This window comes from Cyclopterus lumpus, chromosome 7, assembly GCF_009769545.1.
Source record: "Cyclopterus lumpus isolate fCycLum1 chromosome 7, fCycLum1.pri, whole genome shotgun sequence".
Taxonomy (NCBI): Eukaryota; Metazoa; Chordata; class Actinopteri; order Perciformes; family Cyclopteridae; genus Cyclopterus; species Cyclopterus lumpus.
The window spans coordinates 8,927,167-8,946,673 of NC_046972.1; the positions used below are offsets into that span (position 1 = coordinate 8,927,167).

The following is a 19,507-nucleotide window of genomic DNA, read 5'->3' on the forward strand; positions in this document are numbered from 1 at the left end:
CTTATTTCCCTTCCTCTTCCAACCCTGATCGGACCTCCCCCCACCCCACTCCCTCCCCCCTCTCTCTGATGGGTACAGGACACCAAACACATGAAAAAAAGGGGTCAGGGTCTTTTCCCTGCAACAGAATGAATTTGGCACATGATGAACGACGGCCCGACGCCACACGTCAGGTGAGGGTGGGATCACTTGAGTACCTCGTCTGTGCTCTTGAACATGAGAATGGCATTGGAGATCTTGAGGGCAGGGCCAAGCTTGATGCTCATGATCTTCACAATGTCGGCCTGGGTCAGCAGCAGGAAGGCCTCCCCGTCAATCATCTGGGAAGACGCAGACACAACAGCGGTGATGCAACTGGACGTGACGGGTCCAGAAAGAATTAGTATTGTCTGCCATGTGTAATCATGTGTTATCCAATTAAAACCGAAACACCTTCATACTAAAATAGACGATCAGAGGTGTTCACTTGACTCAATAGACATTTCTGACGCTATACTATATATAGTTTTCTAAAGATGAATTGTCTCTCCAAGCAGTGAAAATATTCTAAACACAACGTCCACCTAAACTTATTTACACCGTACAACCCCACTTAAAAAAATATAAACTATCCCTTCAACAGACGGTGCAGTGTGCAGTGCAACATGACAGTAAATACCGCAACGGACTGTGGACGCTTAGAAATGTGCAAAGCAAATGCGCATTAACTTAATATCTCATTGACATACACTTGGTGGTCTCACCTCTTCTTTGAAGAGACGAGCCTGTTCTTCACAGCCGATTAGATTCTGGACAAACATGAAGACCTGAGGTACGAATACAACCAATTTTAAATAATCAATCCAGACAGAGAGAAAGAATAAATTAATATGTAGGTAAGGGATACGGTTTGCGTACCTCTTCAACGCTCCATTCGGCCACCTGGCTGGCGTGAATGCCCTGAACGCCGGGCAGCAGCTTACAGTGCTGCTCCCAGCACAGAGACAGAGTCCTGTCTGACTGGCTGCTCAGAGCTGACATGAATAGTGACGGATACACGCCTTCTGAGGACATGTCTGAGGACAAACACACAAACACACACACACACACACACACACACAAAGATATGTTAATTTATGATCACATGGACAAATATTTCAGATTGAAACTGCCGACACATCATTTTCCCGGGGGGCATTTTGATACATCTTAAATGGTGTCATCATTACACGGTGCCATCATTTAAGGAGCAGTTTATATGATTGAGTGGCATCTAGTTGTGAGGCTCATCTAACTGAATATCCCTCTGCTCACCCCTCCCTTCCAGGCATGTCGGAGAACTACAGCGGCCTCCAGGTAATGTAAAAAAGGCTCTCTAGTGTCTGTTTTCACTTTGTCCATTCTGGGCTAGAAACTGTGGATCTAAACGCCTCATTCTAAGGTAGCGGAAACACAACAATTCAAAGTTTCAGGTGATTGTACTGTAATACGATATTAGCCTGATAGAACATTCACACCTGCAGCTGACAGGAAAGATTTCCCCTGAAATCAATGAGCAGGTTGGACAGGCAGACACACCTGAAGCTACAGAGTAAAATGCTCTCATCAAAGACAGATATGCATCATGCATTTAGAAAACTCACTCTGGTAGTCTCTCTGCTGGTTCTTCCTGAATTTGGGAGGACGGCCAATCCTGAAAACAGAGGAAAAGATCAATGTGAGACAACGGCAAACTCACATGCATATAGGCCAACACACACACACACCTGCCACGGTAATGTGTCTTCTTGGTCCTCTGGCCAAAGAAGAGGGTCCTCTTGCACTCCGAGTCTGACAGCTCGGCCTTCAGCCTGCCTTGGTTACGCTCAGCCAATGGGCAGCCGGATATGCAATGATGGGCCGTGAAACGGCCGGTCACATGGCCCGAACCGTCACAACCAGGAGTTGGACACTTCCTGTTTCAAAGACACAGCCCCGTGGTGCACTTTAGGAAGACGCATGACTTTAAAAGGTTTTGATGTCAGGTATTAATGTGCATCCTGAATGGTTGACCTGGTGAATGAAGCATTATGATTTGAGTTGAGTTCAGCTGACCTGTTGTGGAAGCTGTACTTGTTGGATCTGGGGTGGCTGATGGGTTTACAGGGAACCGAGGATGGGTAGGTGGACTGGCCTGTGGTCGGAGGCTCCCTCACACCTACATCCATTCAAATACAGACAGATAAACCCTCACACATAGTTCTGGAAGGTTATACCTATTGCTATCGAGTGGTGTAAATACCAAGAGGCCTTTTTAACAGTAGATAGGAAATCCACAAGTGTTACTAATAACATTAATTACGGCTTTGTTCTATTCAAGCATGCACGATATGAGGACTTTGAAACTGAAGCAGCTAAATGAAATTCAGCCACCGTTAAATGTATTGTTTGGGCTTTCCCAATTGTGACAAATCAAAATGTCTTCCATAAAAAGGCTCCTTTTATCTATATATCTATATATATATATATACACACAACATATATGGAAAATAGCTTGCAATAAATAGAGAATTAATGCATGAAAAGTTAAATAAATCATAAAGAAAATCAATCCAGCTGAAAAAGTGGCAGGTTCGTTTTAAATGGGAAACAAATTGGTGTTTTCTTTATGTAAACAAAGAAACAGGTACATAAATACATGAGAGGATTTTTTGTAATAGTTTCAAAAGATTTAATATTCCAGTTAGCATTTAAATTTCTCCTTCAACTTTTCCATTTGCCAGTGTAATTTTCGTTTGCATCACACTCCGGGGCCTAAAAGTGGCTAAAACAAGCTTAGTCAGAGCTCAAAACAATAATTGTTGCTAAGATTTAATGCTATGTAACAAAAATAACTTTCATTTGAAATTTGAAGAAAATCAACTTCCAGTTTTGACCAAAGTGCTGGTTGCTAGCATGTGGCTGCTGTCTTCTGGCGTCCCGCGGGGGAACTTTGAGTGGGTGACTGGTCGCCTCACACCAGCCTGCTGGGTGGATGTCAGGGTGATCTGAGTCCATCCACTCATCATAGACATGACTCCAGCCGTCATAATGGACCTGCAGGAGGAATAGAAATACATAATACTGTACACATGCGCACACACACACACACACACAGCTCAACTTGCACAATGGGTCCAGGGTTGGTTAGAAAGATGTGCATTACAGTATCAGTACATGTAAGCTCTTATTCCAGAACCAACTCACAAGTACACTTGGTTAAAGGTGTAATGGACCTGAGGGAGTCTGGGAAACACTCAAAACAAAATCACACACATACATGATCGTGACCTTCTTAACCTGAGACATTTAGTACTTAAGTGTTTATGAAACACAAGCTGACAACACACAAACAGAGCATTACCTTAATGCGATGAGTCTCCACTTCCTCCACTGTGGCCACTCGGATCAGACCAGGACTTCTCTTGTCCACAGCCTCCAGTTTCATCTGAGGCTGGAAGCTGTGGGCCGCACGCTGGAGCCAGAGCACAGGGTGATTGAATAACACGGTAACTTGTATGTTCGGCTCGACAACCAAACATGTTGAATGTACTTTCCGTAACGTATTGGCTTTACTTGCACCAAACATCAGTTCTACTATTTAACTCGGGGCATTTTAGGTCTTTTATTTGAGATTTTACAGAAGAAAGATGACCAGACCATATTATGCATTATCATCTGTTATTTAAACAGCTGAACTGGGCCTAATGTACTTATTACTGCAGCACTGTCCGTGAACTGTAATGACATTCATGATATACTGTAAGTAACTGATTTGACCGGTACTGTAACAAACATTGTCAACAAACTATGTCTCTCATTATTTTAAATTACAGGTTGCATTGAACTCAGCCGCCTGCTGTGCGAGGCTTAACCTGATTCAGTCGACAGATGCTCTCAGGCACCAGATGACTTGACTCACATGCTGATGCCGGAGCTTGGTGGAATACTGGAGATCTTTTCTTGATTTCATATTGGAAACATTGGAACTGACTCGTGACCCATCGTCTTAAACTATAACCTCTGATATCGATGGGAGGCTGTCAGACGGACTGCTAAACAAAGTAATGTCATCTCCTCTGCCTCTTTGATTGCACCTCGTTGAATTATCCTTTAATGGAAATAAATCTCCCACCCCGGAAAAAAAAACCTCCTGGCTGCTGGACTTAATGTCATTTCTGAAATTGGAAAAGATAACATTCGCTGTCTGTGACTCGACTAAATTTCTTAATCTTTATACAATCACTGGCAGCCTCTCATCTCTCATTTTGAAACAATACAATCCATCCCATTTGAATAAAGTGTTGGAAATATGTCTGGAGGAAGATAACTGTGGACTGTTCCGGGAGATGTGCGTGTGTGTGTGTGTGAAAGGGGAAATATGTGTGGAGATGATTTAACAGTGTGGGTACATGGATCTTGGACTGTGACCTTGTGGGTGCAGGCAACGTTTGGTTGACAGGAGGATTGTTGGGGTGGTATGATTATTAAAATTCTTTGTTCTCACCACTTTAAAGGCCTCAGCTGCCACCGCCTTGGAACCAGTCTCCTCCAAGTAGTGAGACCAGGAGAACCGGGCCTGATCTGGGTAATCTGGTGCAGCAAAACATTAATTCAACAAAAATCTGTCAGTGAATACAAACATAAAATCTCCTCCTCTCCATATTCAACTTATTTTCTTCAGGATTATATTAAATTATATTTCCAAAAGAAAGGGAAAAAGGAGGAAAAAAGTGTGCAGAGATGTTTTTAAAGTTAATGAGCCATGTTATGACTATGAACATGATTAAATCAATGATTAACATTGAACACACTTTTCACCTTGGGGTGGTGTTAGGGGGAGGTTCCTCTCCTGGCACCAACCAATAGGGTGAATGTACGGACTGCTGGAATCACACCTGCATAGTTTGACAAACAACAACGTCCAGCGGTTCAATAGTTCAATTTCAGAAAAGTATTTTTCCTGTTTTCGAGCTGCTCACCTTGACGCTGCAACAGCTTTAACTGCAGATTTTACTGATGTTTATTTGATGCTTAGTACGAACACTGAATCTAATAACTGCATTAATTTGATGAGAGTTGTCCCTTAAATGTACAGCTCTTCTGTGCTTGTTAACCTCTTTTGGTTTATTGTTTGGGGTTTATGACGCCTTAACTGCTTCAGTCGCAGCGCCGTTAATAACCCAGTTTCCAGCAGCTGTTTTCCACATAGTGATTAAAATCCTGTATGATGTATAACAAAACAAACTGTTTATCTCTGACACAGTTAGCAGCCAGTGAATGAAGAAAGTAGAGCATCTAACAGCGAAAGAGTCACATAGTTTTCGTCGGATGTGGTTGGGACCAAATAAGAGCTAAAAGGAGAGTAAATATTGGACATTAATAAGGTGAGCAAAAGCACAACTCCACAGTAAATGTTACTATTTCTACAGTATTTCAGCCTCTATATAGTGATATATGTCATGGGGTCAGATTATTTTTGAGTGGTTCTCTCCCTTAGTGGCTGTGTTTAGATTAATGTAGCCTTACTACACCTGTAGTTTGGTTCATTTGGTCGGGACCACATTGTTGTCTTTAAGTTCTGGTCCTCTCCCGGTTCACACAGGCTTTTTACAAATGAACCAAATCTGTAGACATGAAGTTAAACAGACTGAAAGATTGGACAGTTCCATCTGCATTGCTTCTTCAGCAATGTCATAGAATATAATAAGCCTAAATTTATCCAAAGCTGCGCAGAAAAACATATTTCTTCTTGATTTTTTTCCTCAGTCATTTTCCAAAGCCCGTACATCCCCAATGTGTTTGAGGCTCACCAGTAGTCGTATGTATCATCCCAGTTGTCAAAATGAACCAAGAAGCGCTCGTCCACCACGTCAGTTACAGTTGCTACACAGATGAGGGAGGGGTTCATACGGTCCACGGCCTCCAGCTTCATTCCTATCTCAAAACTGCACTTCACGTCGATCTAAACAGAAAGCGGAGATATTAGAAATGACCTGGCAAGTGCACATGAGGAAGTAGAGACAGACAGAGCTGCGGGCTAGCTGATAAACGGTGTACCAATTGTACTGTTGGACGGTTTCTAAATATGTTTCTGAGTTCACCAATCATTACAAAACTGATACAGTTTGATGTATTGAAGCTTGAACGTTAGCTTAAACATTAGCTTGCAGAATCAAGTCAACATCAACCCAAACAAGCATAAAGCTTTTTGGTGTTCTGGCGTTAAATATTAATAATATATATTAATATATAACCAGGCAGGACAACAGGCCTGACTTTGGCACTTTTGGTCTCGTGAAGTGAAAATGTTTTCTGAAAGAGATAGAAGCTGCAAATTGTTTTTATTATAACTGCTTCTCGTAGGAGTTGGATTTTCCCCAAACCCAAATCATTCACCTCATCCATTCGTGCTTGTAGATAATACAACTACCGTATATTATATATTGGCAGTTACCCTCCCAGGACTGGCAAAGTGTTCTTTGGACGCCACTTGTGCTTTAGTCATTCTCAGGTAGTTGGTCCAGGTAAACTCCTCCTCTTTACAGCCTGCAGGAAAAACAGAGATACAGAGAGAAGGTTAAACTGATTCATATTTGGTCAAACATCCCATCATTTAAATGAATAGTTTGACCTTTTGGGAAATAGGCCAATCTTGCAGGGAGCTTAGCATAAAGGAAACAGGTGGAAACATCTAGCCTGGCTCTAAAGGGCAACAATATCCACTGACCAGCACCGTGAACATTCACAAATCAACACTAATAGGCCACATGCAAAAACTGGGCTCATTGACTTCCTGGAGTGTCGTCATCAACATGAGGTTGCCAAGCAATCAGCGGAGACTCCATCATTTTAGTGTAAGTTAATCAGTGAGTTTATACGGTGCTGGTATAGCTGGATTCTGTTAACTATGGACATGGTAAGTGAACATGAATGAGTGTATTTGATTCTTTGGTCTTTCAGCATGTCCAGAGTGTTCCGACCTCTCACCTTTGGGAGTGTGCAGTTTGTGTCCTGTGCTCTCACACCAGCCTGCAGGGTGGATGTCGGGGGAGTTGGCATTCACCCAGAAGTCGTGGCAGTCGGAGTAGCCGTCAAAATGAAGCCGCAGCCGGTAACCACAGACCTGGACGATGACATGACACATTAGATAGACAAAAGCTGTCCGGAGAAGACGACAGCGGGGTGATCTCCTCCTGCATGCAAAGCAGCCTGGAAGTGTATGAGGATTTTAATCCTAACTCATCAGACGGGCCATTAAGATCCTTCTGGCTCACCTCGGCCACAGTGAGAACAAAGTACATGGATGGATGTTGCGGGTCGATGCCTTCCAGCTTCATCCCCTGCTTAAAGCCGCTCTTCACTGTTGGCACTCTCTGGGTCTGGACACATGGGATGCAAAGGCAAATATTTCAGTACAGCCAACAGAGATTCAAACTAAATGAAGTGAAAACAAAGAATGGAGGTTAATTGGATCAGGACAACAAACAAATACAAAATACAGAGGACAGCAAATGGACAGTTTATTCATTCTCATACTACTTACAATGTTGGAACAGAACGTATCTTCAAGACAAAGCTTGTGTTGCCACAATGTTTAGATTGTTCAAGAAATAAATCACTTTTAAATGAAACTCTGTGACAGAATAAGAATATTAATGTGCGCTCTTTGGCTGCACACATCACTTTCTCTCAGGTAAATTTACATTCCTTTTTTCCCCTCGGGGCGATAGATTTGTCCCTGTGCTATAGGAAGTGCTGCAGCGGTATAAAGAAAGTCATAAAACATCATGGGTGCACTGGGTGAACCTGTGTGTAACAAGGCTGCAGCTCAGCCTGAAGCTGCAGTCTGAATATTCCACTCACACGTACCTCTTGGAAAAGCTTGATGGGCGCAGCAACAGATTTGGTTTCCTCCAGATACTGAGCCCACGTCCACTGTTCTGTCTTACTGTCTCCGGCTTCACCAAATATAACAATTAAATCATTAGTTGATTCATTTGTACGAGGAGCAGCTCGTGTTTCAAGAGCTGTAATCTTGCAAACAAATTCGGTGCGATAAATATTTAAAGAAAAGAAAGAAGATGATACATGTAAAAATTAAAGTCCAACCTCCTCTGATGTGTCTGCCGTCTGCTTTAGAATCATCCATTTTCTCATCCTAAAATACATGTAATAGAAATAATGCAAGAGCTAAGAGTAGAAAGAAAGTATAGTCCCTGAATTAGAGCAAACAAACACTTCACCTAAAATACTTTCAGTAAAGTAAAACCATATTTATGCTCCTCTGTCTGAATTCATCTGATATGAGAACATCTATATTTGTATCTGGATGTTAAATGTAAATAGCAATGCCGTCCCACCGTGCCTTCGATGTCAGAGTCTTCCTCAGAGGGACTGAGGTATTCCTTCCTCTTCCTCTTCCTCATAGGTTTCAGGTGATCTGGGTTAAGGAAGGAGACCCTCCCGCCTGCTGGCACCTTCTCCACCCCAACAATCCTCCTGATGGGCCGGGAGGACAGATATCGTGTCTCAAGTCGAAACACATCACCAGAATGAACTCTCTTTCCTGTCGCTTATAGGACGTTTTTTAAAGAAATACTCCATCAATCAAACAGACTAAAACACATTATGCTGCTATCCTCAATGCTTTTGTCGCGTTTTAATCAAACACTTCTTTTATGTTTGTGCATTCAATTTACAATAATAAAAACATTTTTTTTTTGTTATTTGCCATTAAAAGTGTCCCGGATCTTAACATGTATATGATTACGTAATTAACGTTGGACAACAAAATGGAAGTACAAAAGCCCTTTTTTAATATCTGCGATTCTGGCCCTGTATTACTTGGTATTTCCTTTAAAACCAAATGTTGCGTTATCGCCCACCTCTAGCATGTGCGAGCATCAGCGGAGAAGCAGCTGTTACCAACATACTTGTCAGTGATGGGCTCTCTGCGTAGCTCCTCTTTGTAGGTCCTCTGAGCTCTGGCATCATAGGTCTGCTGTCCCAGTCCGACCTGGGCCTCAGGTTTGACCGGCACCACCCTCTCCGGCTCCGCTACTGCACCTCTCACGGAGCCGACAGGAGCCGACACGTCTGACATGCAGGAGACAAGAGAGGTCATGAGGAGGCAGCAGGTTTAAGACACAGGTTAACATTTTAAATCTACAATACTAAAAAATGTTTAATACTTTTTATTTCCTGTACTGAATTCATGTGGGGGTGATTACTGCACTAATACGTGCATTATCCTTTGTGACTATTTCCACTAGTTATTGATTACTTTGAACCCTTTTCCAGCTGGATTTTGATTTTTCTCAACATGTGATTGATGCCTGCTTGATATTTTTACATAAACCTGCAGCTGCTCTCTCTTCACTTGTCAAGAGCGCTCTGCTTCAGCTGATACAATTATTGCTCAAGTGCTCATTGAAAGGGGGTTGCTGTTAAAAGTCTTTAGAGTAGAAGTGCAGCCATATATAGAAAGTAACAGTCCTTTACTAGCGTGACCTGAAACACCAGGAAATACACTCTGAATTTGTATTCCTCTCACGCAAATGTCATCTAAAAACAACGCAAATAGTACTTGAAGTTGTTTAATTTAGTATCAGGCATTAAGAAAGTGCAGTGCTTTGTGTTCCGATCCTGGCGTTAGTACAACATTATGTAACCACGACTCTACCTGGCTTGTCTGCTGGAGCGCTCTCTGCCAAAGCAGATCTCCCAGAAGTCCCGGCTGCTGGTTCAGTTATGCTGCTGGTGGCCCCTGGGGTGATCAGTGTGCTCAGCGTTCCTACATCACTCACACAGAACTGCAACACACACACGTGCACACGCACACACGCACACACACACACACACACACACACACACACACACACACACACACACACATCTGTTTAAATGTGTCTTGATGCGCAATATCGTTTTGTCCATTCAAACCTTTTTCCTCCTCAGAACAATGTATTAATGTTTCTGGATTTTGGCGAAACATTATTCTTCATTGTTAATATGGCAATATGATTTCCTGAACGACTGAAGATAGAATAGATGCATGATAGGATTATAACCTGCATCTTGATTGCTGTTACACAAAAAGTAAAAAATTGTCTGACTAAAATCTGGTCAACTGTCCAGTAAGTGCACTCTGACTGGATCATCAAAATCCACAATGACGCTCAAATTGTTTTTATTGTTGTGGCTCTTTTGCTTTTATATGACAGATGCAAGTTGAGATAGACAATAATAAATGACCATCCCACACATTAAAACCAGACGGGTACAGGGTATTCTCATAGTGTCCATATTAAAGTCACATTGTTTCATTTTACCTTGAGGTTGCTGCTGGGCAGGATGGCCACTCCCTCCTTCCACTCTAGGACAATGCTACAAGCCCCGCCCACCTGTGCTGTCAGGGTGGGTGTGGCTGTCTCATTGGCCCTGCCTCCTTTACCTGGGTCTCCGATTGCAACAGCTGGAGTCACCTCCAGCTTCTGGTGGCTGGCAGCAGGAGCTGAGGAGAGAGATGCATTCAAATTCATTCAACTTCCTACCTGAGCTCACCCACGAGCAGGCGTGGGACAATAGGAACAATGTCACAACAATAATTGTGATTCATGTTACTATCAATGATATTATTAGTATCATAAAAGGTCAATAAACAAAGGATCAAAAGCTTTAACAAGTCACTCATGTGAGGATATTCATGATTATTTAGAAAGTGACACCGGTTAACTTATGGTGAGTGTATTTTTCACTTTGTACTCTGTTTCCATGTTAACCCGTGTTACTAGAGACCAATGTTTCTTCTGCCACCATACATACAATCATTTAAAAGAGTCCTGTGGTTGGCAGTGGCTCAGGAGATAGAGCGGGCCGTCCACTAATTAAAGATCAGCTCGTCCAGTCCTCAGTGTCCTTGGGCAAAATACTGAACCCCAAATTGCTCCCGAACACAAATGCAAGTCCATTTACTATTTAAATTGAGCTTTGCACTGAAGTAACATGGTCAGACTCAAATATATAGTTTTCAAAAAAGGATCAGAATCAATGCAGCAAATCAAAATATCGTATTTTTCACTCCACAAAGTCCTCTTTCTTAAACCTAGCGCTTATATTCGCCACAATGCAACTCAACTGCAAACAGTTCGGTCAGATTACGGTGTGTCATGCTAGTGGCGGCTAATGTAGCCTCGAGCCACTAGTCTTGATCAGGCACGAGGAGCAGAGAAGTCTGTAAGCTCACTTGTTTCTCTCTTGACATCCCCAGATTTCATTTTATTTTATTTTAAAACTTTTTGTCTTTATCCCCAACCGGTGACTGACTCAAGTGATACTTTATACTACTTTTTTTTCCAGCATGGGCAGTTGCACCCAAGACCTGTGAGCTGACTTTGATGTGTAGAGATGATGATCCCCCTTTAAAGGGCCAGTGGGAAGGGTTAGGTGGCATCTAGCGGTGAGGTTGCAGATTCTTCCGTGCACCCACTTTCCAAACCTGGAGAAGAACCTTCAGTGGTCTTCAACGTATAACATGAGAGGCCCTCTCTAGAGTCAGTGCTTGGTTTCTTCGTCCTGGGCTACTGTAGAAACATGGTGGGGCAACAAGACAAGCTCAGTGAAGGAGGGCGGTCTTCCTACGTGAGAAGAGTCTAGACGCTCTCTGTATGTCTCCCACGTCACTACACAATATACCTGATGAGACATCATAGCTTGTTCGCGTATCCCTGAGTTAAAGGAAGGTCTCCGTGAATATGACCACCCTGTGCCCACCTGGTAGGAGGAACGCTGTGGTGGTGTGGGGTTGGGGCCAAGCCTTCTTGGCCACACTGTCAGTGCCACAGATGACGACGGCCTCGCTCGGGGACGAGGAGCATGGGCCCAAAGTGGTGCGATCGGGTTCTTTGGGGAGAGCCTCCAGGTTCACTTTGGCACTCATAACGGCGTCCCTGTCCTTTACTCCGGAGCACTGGAGAGGAAAGAGGGGCAATACAAAGCAATACTCTCAAAAATGAAGTTAAACGTTATTCGTGGAATTATTTCTTCTTATATTATATATATACGTATACATATATTTTTATATATATATATATATATATATATACACAATTATTTATATATATATACATTTATTTATATATACAGGATATACACATACATATATATATATATACATATAAATACATATATATATATATATATATATATATACACATGCATATATACATATATATACATACATATATATACATATATATATACATACATACATATATACATACATATACATATCAGAAACTTTTTTATTAGCCAAGTAGGTTTACACCTACAAGGAACTTAGCGTGGTGTGTATATACATATACACACACACGCAACTGAATTGGCAAAAAAGTGATGGGTCCTCTATCCTGTCACCCTCATAATTGTGTTTTTGTTTTTTGATTCTTCTGATATACATTTTCTTGGACAAGTTATCATTCATTATAAGGGTTTTACTACAATGCACATTCATAAGAACAAACAAATTAGTAGATTCCACTTTGGTGCATTTCTCAACATTTAAAATGATATCACCACCATTTTACCACCACTATAAAGCCTGTGCTGATAGGCACTTATCCCCAAAAGAAAAATGCTGAGACACATGGATTAAGAATAATCAAATGTAAATACTAGAACATACTTTTTATTAAATATATTTCTCAAGAGTTTAAACAATTACATTTCTAAATATATTTTACGGATGCCATTTACAGAATGATGGCAGAGGCTTCCTCCATCAAAAGCCATGACCCCGTGTGACTTTCTAACAGCCATCCTTTAACCTAACTCCAATAAAAAAGGCAATAATGGTGACAGCAATATTTACGTCGACACACACACACACACAAAAAATACATTCAGTTAAAATGGCGGAGGCAAACACATCCAGGAGACAGAAAAGAAAAAAAGAATAAAAGCAGTGTCTGAAACCCTGTGAAATTGTCATTTAGTGAAAAATGAAACCTGTCACCCATTCCAGCTGCATCTCAAACGAATGAGCAACGTTTACTCCTCACAACACCGTTAAGCGTGTCAGATGTCAGTAACAGCTTATTTAAAAGTGTTTAACGCGATAGGTTAATGAGGCGCGTGATACCTCAAATATACATTTTAAAAGGGAAAGCAATTGTGCTTGATTATATCCTAAACGGAAACCCGCTTGCCTCAAAACACATTTATACTCGTCCCTCTAAGACGTCTGCGGCTAAAATACCTTCTGATTCGACACAATAACAATTATGAAGGTGAAATAAATTCGTGGTTTCAGATCAATTCGGAACTGAAATTTGGCTTACCAGCTATTATCTCCTGCGGCTCCGGGGCTCCGTCTGCGCATGCGTGAGCCCCCAGTACAGTCACCGCTCGTTGACTAATGTAACGCCAAAAAAAGACTTCGAGCGCAACCGCGCCGGTGTGATGTGAAGATAATGTCGTGGACTATCGGTGAGTCGGGAGACCGGAGCGCTGCCGCTTTTACGTCACATTGTAAAAAAGCACAGAACACCGTGATCCTCTTCATTTAGCCACAAAGAGCCGCGCGCCCGTGAAACACCGTTTATTATATAATTAGCAGGATATAGGTCACGTCGATACTGCAGACAGGAAGCAAAGTCACACGGAGGGATTCTTTTATTAAGATCTTTAATGGAACATACAATAAAAAAGGACAATTATCCATTAGATCTCATTTGCGCGGAGAATAATCTGTTCCACAAGATGGAGTGGGGGGAAGGGGGGGGCTGCATTCACCAAGTCTTGTTTGTAATAAACACACAAACACTCCAGAGACACAATGTACCTTTAAGTACAAACACTCCAGTACTGGCTGCACACCGTAAATAAGCAAGAGGCTTGACAAACACCGTGTCCCCTGGATTCAACTCGCAGAAAAAGGGATGCAGTACAAAAAAATTACTTTCAGGGCTGCAAAAAACAACAAAAAGCAGTAAACATGAGAATAGGACATTGCATTCTGGGCCTTGAAGCTCTAAGAAAAAGACAAATTATGTTCCACATATTACCAAAAAAAACAAAAACCTGTAGCAACAAAAAAAAAAAATATATAAATCGTTTTTTGATGCCGAGCAGTTTATGTACAAGAGGTTAAAAGGAGATCATAACAGTTCCCCTAATGCAATGCTCAAGTTCTGCATCCCAGTTGAGCATTTTAGAGTACTGCAAAAGACAAAGATCGGCCAATTCAAATGAGAAAGAAATTATTGAAACTGCTCCAACGCTCCTGCCGAGCGCTACTTTCCTCCTACAACCACAGATGAATGAACGTGAAAACAGAACTGTTGCATCAAACTGTCCGATAGACAGAAATGACAAAGATCTCACAACGCTAGGAAGGTTTTTCTTCTGATCTACAAATGAAACAATCCCGATCACAACTGAGACGCATGTCTAAAATGATGAAAGCCAAATAAAGACTACTTAATTTTCACGAGGCTGTAATCAGTTTTTAATAAGAGACTGTGTGACAAACCTAGTTTACCGATCAAGTTTAATTTATTGGGACAGAGTTACTTGAACGATCTCAAATCAAAGCACTAAATGTTTCAAGTCCAGCTTCTTTTGACTCTAGTTCAGTTATTTTCAAATATAATTGAGAAAATGTTTTTTTCCTTGGTGGCAAGACGATACAGAAATCTAAATTACTGTGGCGCTTCCTCTAATAAAACAGAATCTAAAACATGTTTAAGACAAGTGAACACGTAGAGAAAAGTAGACAAGCCAGGAAGCATAAGCCAGTATGACAACACTGCTCACATGACATGTACAGCAGAGGGATCGAGCTCGACAAAGAAACGCCTCCCTTTCTTAATTCCACTAATCCTTAGAGGCCGATCTAGACCTTGAGCGAGACCTTGAGCGAGGGGATGGAAGTTTCTCCCTGGACTTGGATCGGCGGTCATCCTCACGAGGCGATGGGGAGCGGGCAAGAGACTTGGTGACACTCTCCTCTTTCCCGTTGACCATCGGAGATGCTGAATGACTGCGGGGTTTGTCGCCACAGATCTCCTTTGAACGACTGCGAGAATCACGATCTGACTTCACCTTTGAAGGACTCTTTGAACGGGACTTTGATTTACGGTCAACTGAATGAGACCGGGATTTGCGGGAGCCTGAACGGGACTTTGATTTGCGGGACCGAGAACGGGACCGAGAACGGGACCTGCGGTTGCGGGATCGGGATTTGCTTTCGTCTGACTTGGAGCGAGACTTTCTTCCAGATCTGGAGCGGGAATGGCGACGCCTCTTGTTGCTATGGGAACGAGACCTGTAGGAGAACAAAAACCCGCAAATGCTTTACATGACTGCTATTTAACAATATTCATTAATTTCCAGCACAAGACCAATACATAACCTCTATTTCCTACTTATCTGTGACAATACTTCAAGTTGTACTACGATCTGTATATTAATCTTTTTTTTACATGCTCACCTGGAGTGGGATCTAGAGCGACTCCTGGAGCTCCTGCGGCTCTTGCTGCGGGAGCGGCGGCGACTACGAGATCTAAGGATAACAGCAGAAAGTCAAAAACCTACCTACAGCCAATTCATGTGCGAGATATCAGTGTTACATATTTGTTGGAAAACAGAATCAGGGTGTATCTTCGGCAAAAAGTCTGAAGCGTGTGCAGAGTTCTCACCTGGAGCGGCTGCCGGAGTAAGACCGTTGCTTGCGAGGTTGTTCGGCCACAAGACGAATCTTCCGTCCATTAATGTCCGTACCATCCAACTTGTCAATGGCCCTCTTCATGTCCGACTGGGACCGAAACTCGATCACACCCTCATTTGTGCGTTCCTTGTGGGCATCTGCATAAGTCACCTCTCCTGCCTGACGCATGAAGTCCTGTGAGACAACAAACAAAACATTTTTAAAAAAGGAGGAAAACAAACAAATATGTAGACAGCTGCCTTAGCAGCATCAACATTTCCCCGCAGTTAACCAAACCAGCTTAGTATTTGAACGCGTACCTTGAGGTCTTGCCAACTGCAGCGGCTGGACAAGTTCTCCACGATGACACGGTATTCAGTACGAACTGGAGGTCCGTACTTATCCCTGCCAGTGCGGCTCCGGCTGCTGTAACCGCTACCTTTTAAAAACAACAGCACATGAAAAAAAGTTAGAAATGGCCGAGACACGGTGAACTACTGGCCTGGGTGATCAAATGAACACAAGGCAGTGACCTGCCAGATAACAGTCCATTGGCGTATACATTTTAACCTAATAATGACAGGGGTCCCTCTGATCCCATTTTCAAACACAACGCGTCAGATAAATGATCTACAGGCCACTGCTCGGGCTCTTTGTATCGTTTGTATTGTTCAGCATTTTGATGTTGTTCTCTGCTGCAAAGAACACCACTGCATCTGTTTCCGGCAATACAAAGCTTGTCTTACTCCGGTACATCACACTGTGATGGTTTAGCGGCATAAACAAATGAACAGTGATGTTCTTTCAAGACCTCCGAACCCTGCAACACAAACAAAAAGGAGGTGCCCACATAGGTTGCGGTCAAGGACACTGTTCGATCAAATTGATAAAGAACGGTGTATCACATACGCCAATCTTTTGGCATTTGACCAGATGCCGGTCTGAAATTTTGTTTTCCAGGTCTCTCACTTACAACATTTCTGGTGTTTGTAAGTTCTTTACTTGAGCCGCTCCACTTATGTTTGTTGTCAACATAAAAACCAATGGCAATCCTCACCATCACCCCTGGTCTATTGGCAAAAGGCTGCTGTCATCATGGCTTCCGGTTAGGTCAGCCAAGGATCAAGGGGGGGCAAAGGTCACACACACATTGTAAGGTGAAAGCCAAGGCCAAACGGGACAGGCAGTCATCTTAGCCAGTCATCTTTAGCCTCAATGGACTCTCAGCCTCAGCCCGCAACTGGACTCTTTCAAATTGAAACATCAAGGACTTTTGTTAATGTTGAATATAAAAATATATACCAAAGTAAAAAAATACACATTTCACATGAAAATGTTCTAGTTCTAATGATAACGCTAAGTTTGTAGTGATCATTTGCAATTAGCTTTCTTCTGTGGTGCAAACAAATTGGAATATCTAGGCCTTAAAAACATGGCTCGCCAGACTAGTAATTATCATCCAAGAGACTTTGCAATCTGTTTTAGGTAAGAAAGCTATTTTGGCCAAAGCCAACTCTACAGCCTGAGTTTGGCTATTTGAGGTTTCTGACTTGCATATTATTGTTCCAGCCCGATAATGAACTACAGACCAGTCAAGGATGGCCCGTGATCACCAGGGAGGAGCAAAAACCAGCAGGTCGGCAACCTTTTACGACAAGAAATGAGATTTGTTCAGCAGGATGAAGAACGTCTCCATGTGGGCATACTGTTAACATAAATGAAATGAAACATGTAGAGTCTAGTGTCAAATAATGTTACAGCAGCTCTCAAACTAGCATGCAATCTGAGCCACATTAAACATGTAGTCTCGTAAAACCAACATGGGATGGCTGGGATTATAAACCGTGGCAGTGCACCTGAAATAATCAAAGTGTAAACGTGTGCTGCAAGTACGAAACATAATGGTACTCTGTGCAGTCCACATTGAGCCCTCACCCCAAGGGGAATAGAGGGTATCTGGTAAAAGACTGCACTTACTGCGCCCACCATCCGCGTGACCCCCACCGTAGCCATCTCGATCTCTCCGCGGCCCCCGGGCGTTTTCCACGATCACCCGCTCCCCGCACAGCTCCTTCCCGTTCAGCTCGTACACGGCGTCGTCGGCGTCTCGGTTGTCCTCGAACTCCACGAACCCGTAGCTGGAGTGGAAAGACAGGTTAAGATATACACGTAAATGTACCAGCGGCGGCGGCTCCAGTCATGTCCCCCTTTCGACACAGCATGTGTCCATCTCCAGTGCACAGGTTAGCCCGCTAGCTCCGCGATGAAACCAACACAAAGACGCCATGTTGGCCACGCGACATCGGGCACACGAGCGAGACTCCCAAGTTGAAGATTTAAACAGAACAGAAAAACCAACTCGCGGGCTTTAAGTTTACAAGTCGACCGGTCAGTGCAGACGAACATATATATGCTTAACTCGTAAAATGGTTCGAAATAGCAACGTGCTTCTTGAACCAGCACAGCACGTCGTTCACGGTTACGTTAACGCTCGCGAGGCAACGAGAGCTAACCCGAGATCGCATTTCCGTCAAACACTCACCCGTTCTTCAAATCCACTTCCATTAACTTTCCATATCCGCTGAAAAAACGCTGAATGTCCTTTTCGCGGACATTATAGCTCAGTCGTCCGATATAAACACGAGGCATGACTTCTCGACGGTTTCTCTGCGGCCCGTTGGCGAGTTGAACGACGTCTTTAGCGCTGCTCGGCCTTTTCTACTTCTTCTTCTAGGTCGTAATCTGCTTCTTCTTCGTTGGTGTTTACTTGAAAGTCGACAAATCAGTTTAGAGGCGCATTACCGCCACCAACTGGACTGTTGTGTGCAACAAGACAAGCGAGAGACAATGGGGCAATGCTGTTCCCCAAGAGACATGACAATTAAAAGTAATGGTGCTTTACCTTCTTTATTGGCCGAGAGGGCGATTTCTCTCGATACTGTATTTTCTACATGAAGTTCGACTGTTTCTCGTTGGCTACAAGCGTCTATTTGATAACATCTGTTTTTCTCAGACTAGTGAAGATCAAAGAAGATATATTCAATCAATATACCTGTTCAGAATTTATATTCTGTATGTTAACTTGCTGTTGCTCCCAGAGTGCCTGTTATATTGTTCTGATAACATTACTTTAAAATAAAAGCGTGCAATACACTAGTTTTTAATTCATTCTTGAATTTTGCGCATAATGCAATTAATCGCAGTTAATCACAGAAAAATCTTGCGATTAATCGATTAAATTTGTTCATCTTTGCCCAGCACTAATTTATATATATATAACATTATAGCATCCTAATGAATGTTCTTGATTCAGCAATGCGTAGTTATTAAAAGATTGTGTGACCAAAATATCCACTGGCTCATTTTCTACTACACCAACATGCCAGACTTCTCAAATGTTTGTGCCATACTAGTTTTTATCATATAGTATGAGAAGGAATATGATTAGCAATAAAACGTTGGCTATATATAATCATTGGGATTGATGTGTGGTCTAAGTTGACCTCCCAAATTACTCAGTGCTTTACGTTTAAGGTCTGATCCAGCAAAGTCTCAAGAACAACCTAAAGCCTTTACACATTATACAAGCATTTAGAACCAACTTCTTTCAATGCTTAAAAGTTTGTTAAAAATAACAACAGGAAATCTCAGCTATAAATACATTGCTTGCAAGTAGGACTTTTTGGCCTATCCAAGTAAAAGCAGCAACCACATCAAGCACGGAGCCCGCCTGCTGCTGGGTAATCAATCACTGACCACAAAGAGCAAACCCTCTCTGGTCCCCATGGTTACATTTTCACA

The 19,507-nt window shown here is 42.5% G+C and overlaps 2 protein-coding genes across 2 annotated transcripts; both read right to left on the bottom strand.

Moving 5' to 3' along the window:
- Positions 1-75: 75 nt before the first annotated feature.
- l3mbtl1 (L3MBTL histone methyl-lysine binding protein 1) lies at positions 76-18,455 on the bottom strand. The gene is made up of 28 exons (XM_034536662.1): positions 18,249-18,455; positions 17,684-17,844; positions 16,764-16,953; positions 16,027-16,145; positions 15,699-15,901; positions 15,491-15,562; positions 13,338-15,325; positions 11,773-11,968; positions 10,332-10,513; positions 9,683-9,812; positions 8,934-9,096; positions 8,361-8,499; positions 8,110-8,158; positions 7,870-7,958; positions 7,275-7,379; positions 6,988-7,123; positions 6,455-6,546; positions 5,811-5,962; positions 4,819-4,895; positions 4,505-4,590; positions 3,362-3,472; positions 2,886-3,054; positions 2,074-2,176; positions 1,746-1,934; positions 1,623-1,672; positions 898-1,055; positions 744-806; positions 76-320 (listed from the first exon to the last, which is right to left on the bottom strand). Exons 8-28 carry the CDS (start codon positions 11,936-11,938, stop codon positions 186-188), a joined length of 2,544 nt encoding a protein of 847 aa, XP_034392553.1. The 5' UTR covers positions 11,939-11,968; positions 13,338-15,325; positions 15,491-15,562; positions 15,699-15,901; positions 16,027-16,145; positions 16,764-16,953; positions 17,684-17,844; positions 18,249-18,455; the 3' UTR covers positions 76-185.
- On the bottom strand, positions 14,875-18,355 carry LOC117733737 (serine/arginine-rich splicing factor 6-like). Its single transcript, XM_034537577.1, has 6 exons — positions 18,249-18,355; positions 17,684-17,844; positions 16,027-16,145; positions 15,699-15,901; positions 15,491-15,562; positions 14,875-15,325 (listed from the first exon to the last, which is right to left on the bottom strand). Exons 1-6 carry the CDS (start codon positions 18,353-18,355, stop codon positions 14,875-14,877), a joined length of 1,113 nt encoding a protein of 370 aa, XP_034393468.1.
- Positions 18,456-19,507: the final 1,052 nt, after the last annotated feature.

What these genes read in the sequence shown, in the direction of transcription:
- l3mbtl1 (XM_034536662.1), bottom strand. Translation starts at nt 11,938, where the DNA reads ATGAGTGCCAAAGTGAACCTGGAGGCTCTCCCCAAAGAACCCGATCGC. An exon ending in GATGATACATACGACTACTG is followed by an intron (nt 4,896 to 5,810) that starts GTGAGCCTCAAA and finishes CAAACTATGCAG; the next exon opens with GTGTGATTCCAGCAGTCCGT. An exon ending in CAGCTGAGGCCTTTAAAGTG is followed by an intron (nt 3,473 to 4,504) that starts GTGAGAACAAAG and finishes CTCTGGCTCCAG; the next exon opens with CGTGCGGCCCACAGCTTCCA.
- LOC117733737 (XM_034537577.1), bottom strand. Translation starts at nt 18,355, where the DNA reads ATGCCTCGTGTTTATATCGGACGACTGAGCTATAATGTCCGCGAAAAG. An exon ending in TCACGCGGATGGTGGGCGCA is followed by an intron (nt 16,146 to 17,683) that starts GTAAGTGCAGTC and finishes TGTTTTTAAAAG; the next exon opens with GTAGCGGTTACAGCAGCCGG. An exon ending in GCAGTTGGCAAGACCTCAAG is followed by an intron (nt 15,902 to 16,026) that starts GTACGCGTTCAA and finishes GTTGTCTCACAG; the next exon opens with GACTTCATGCGTCAGGCAGG.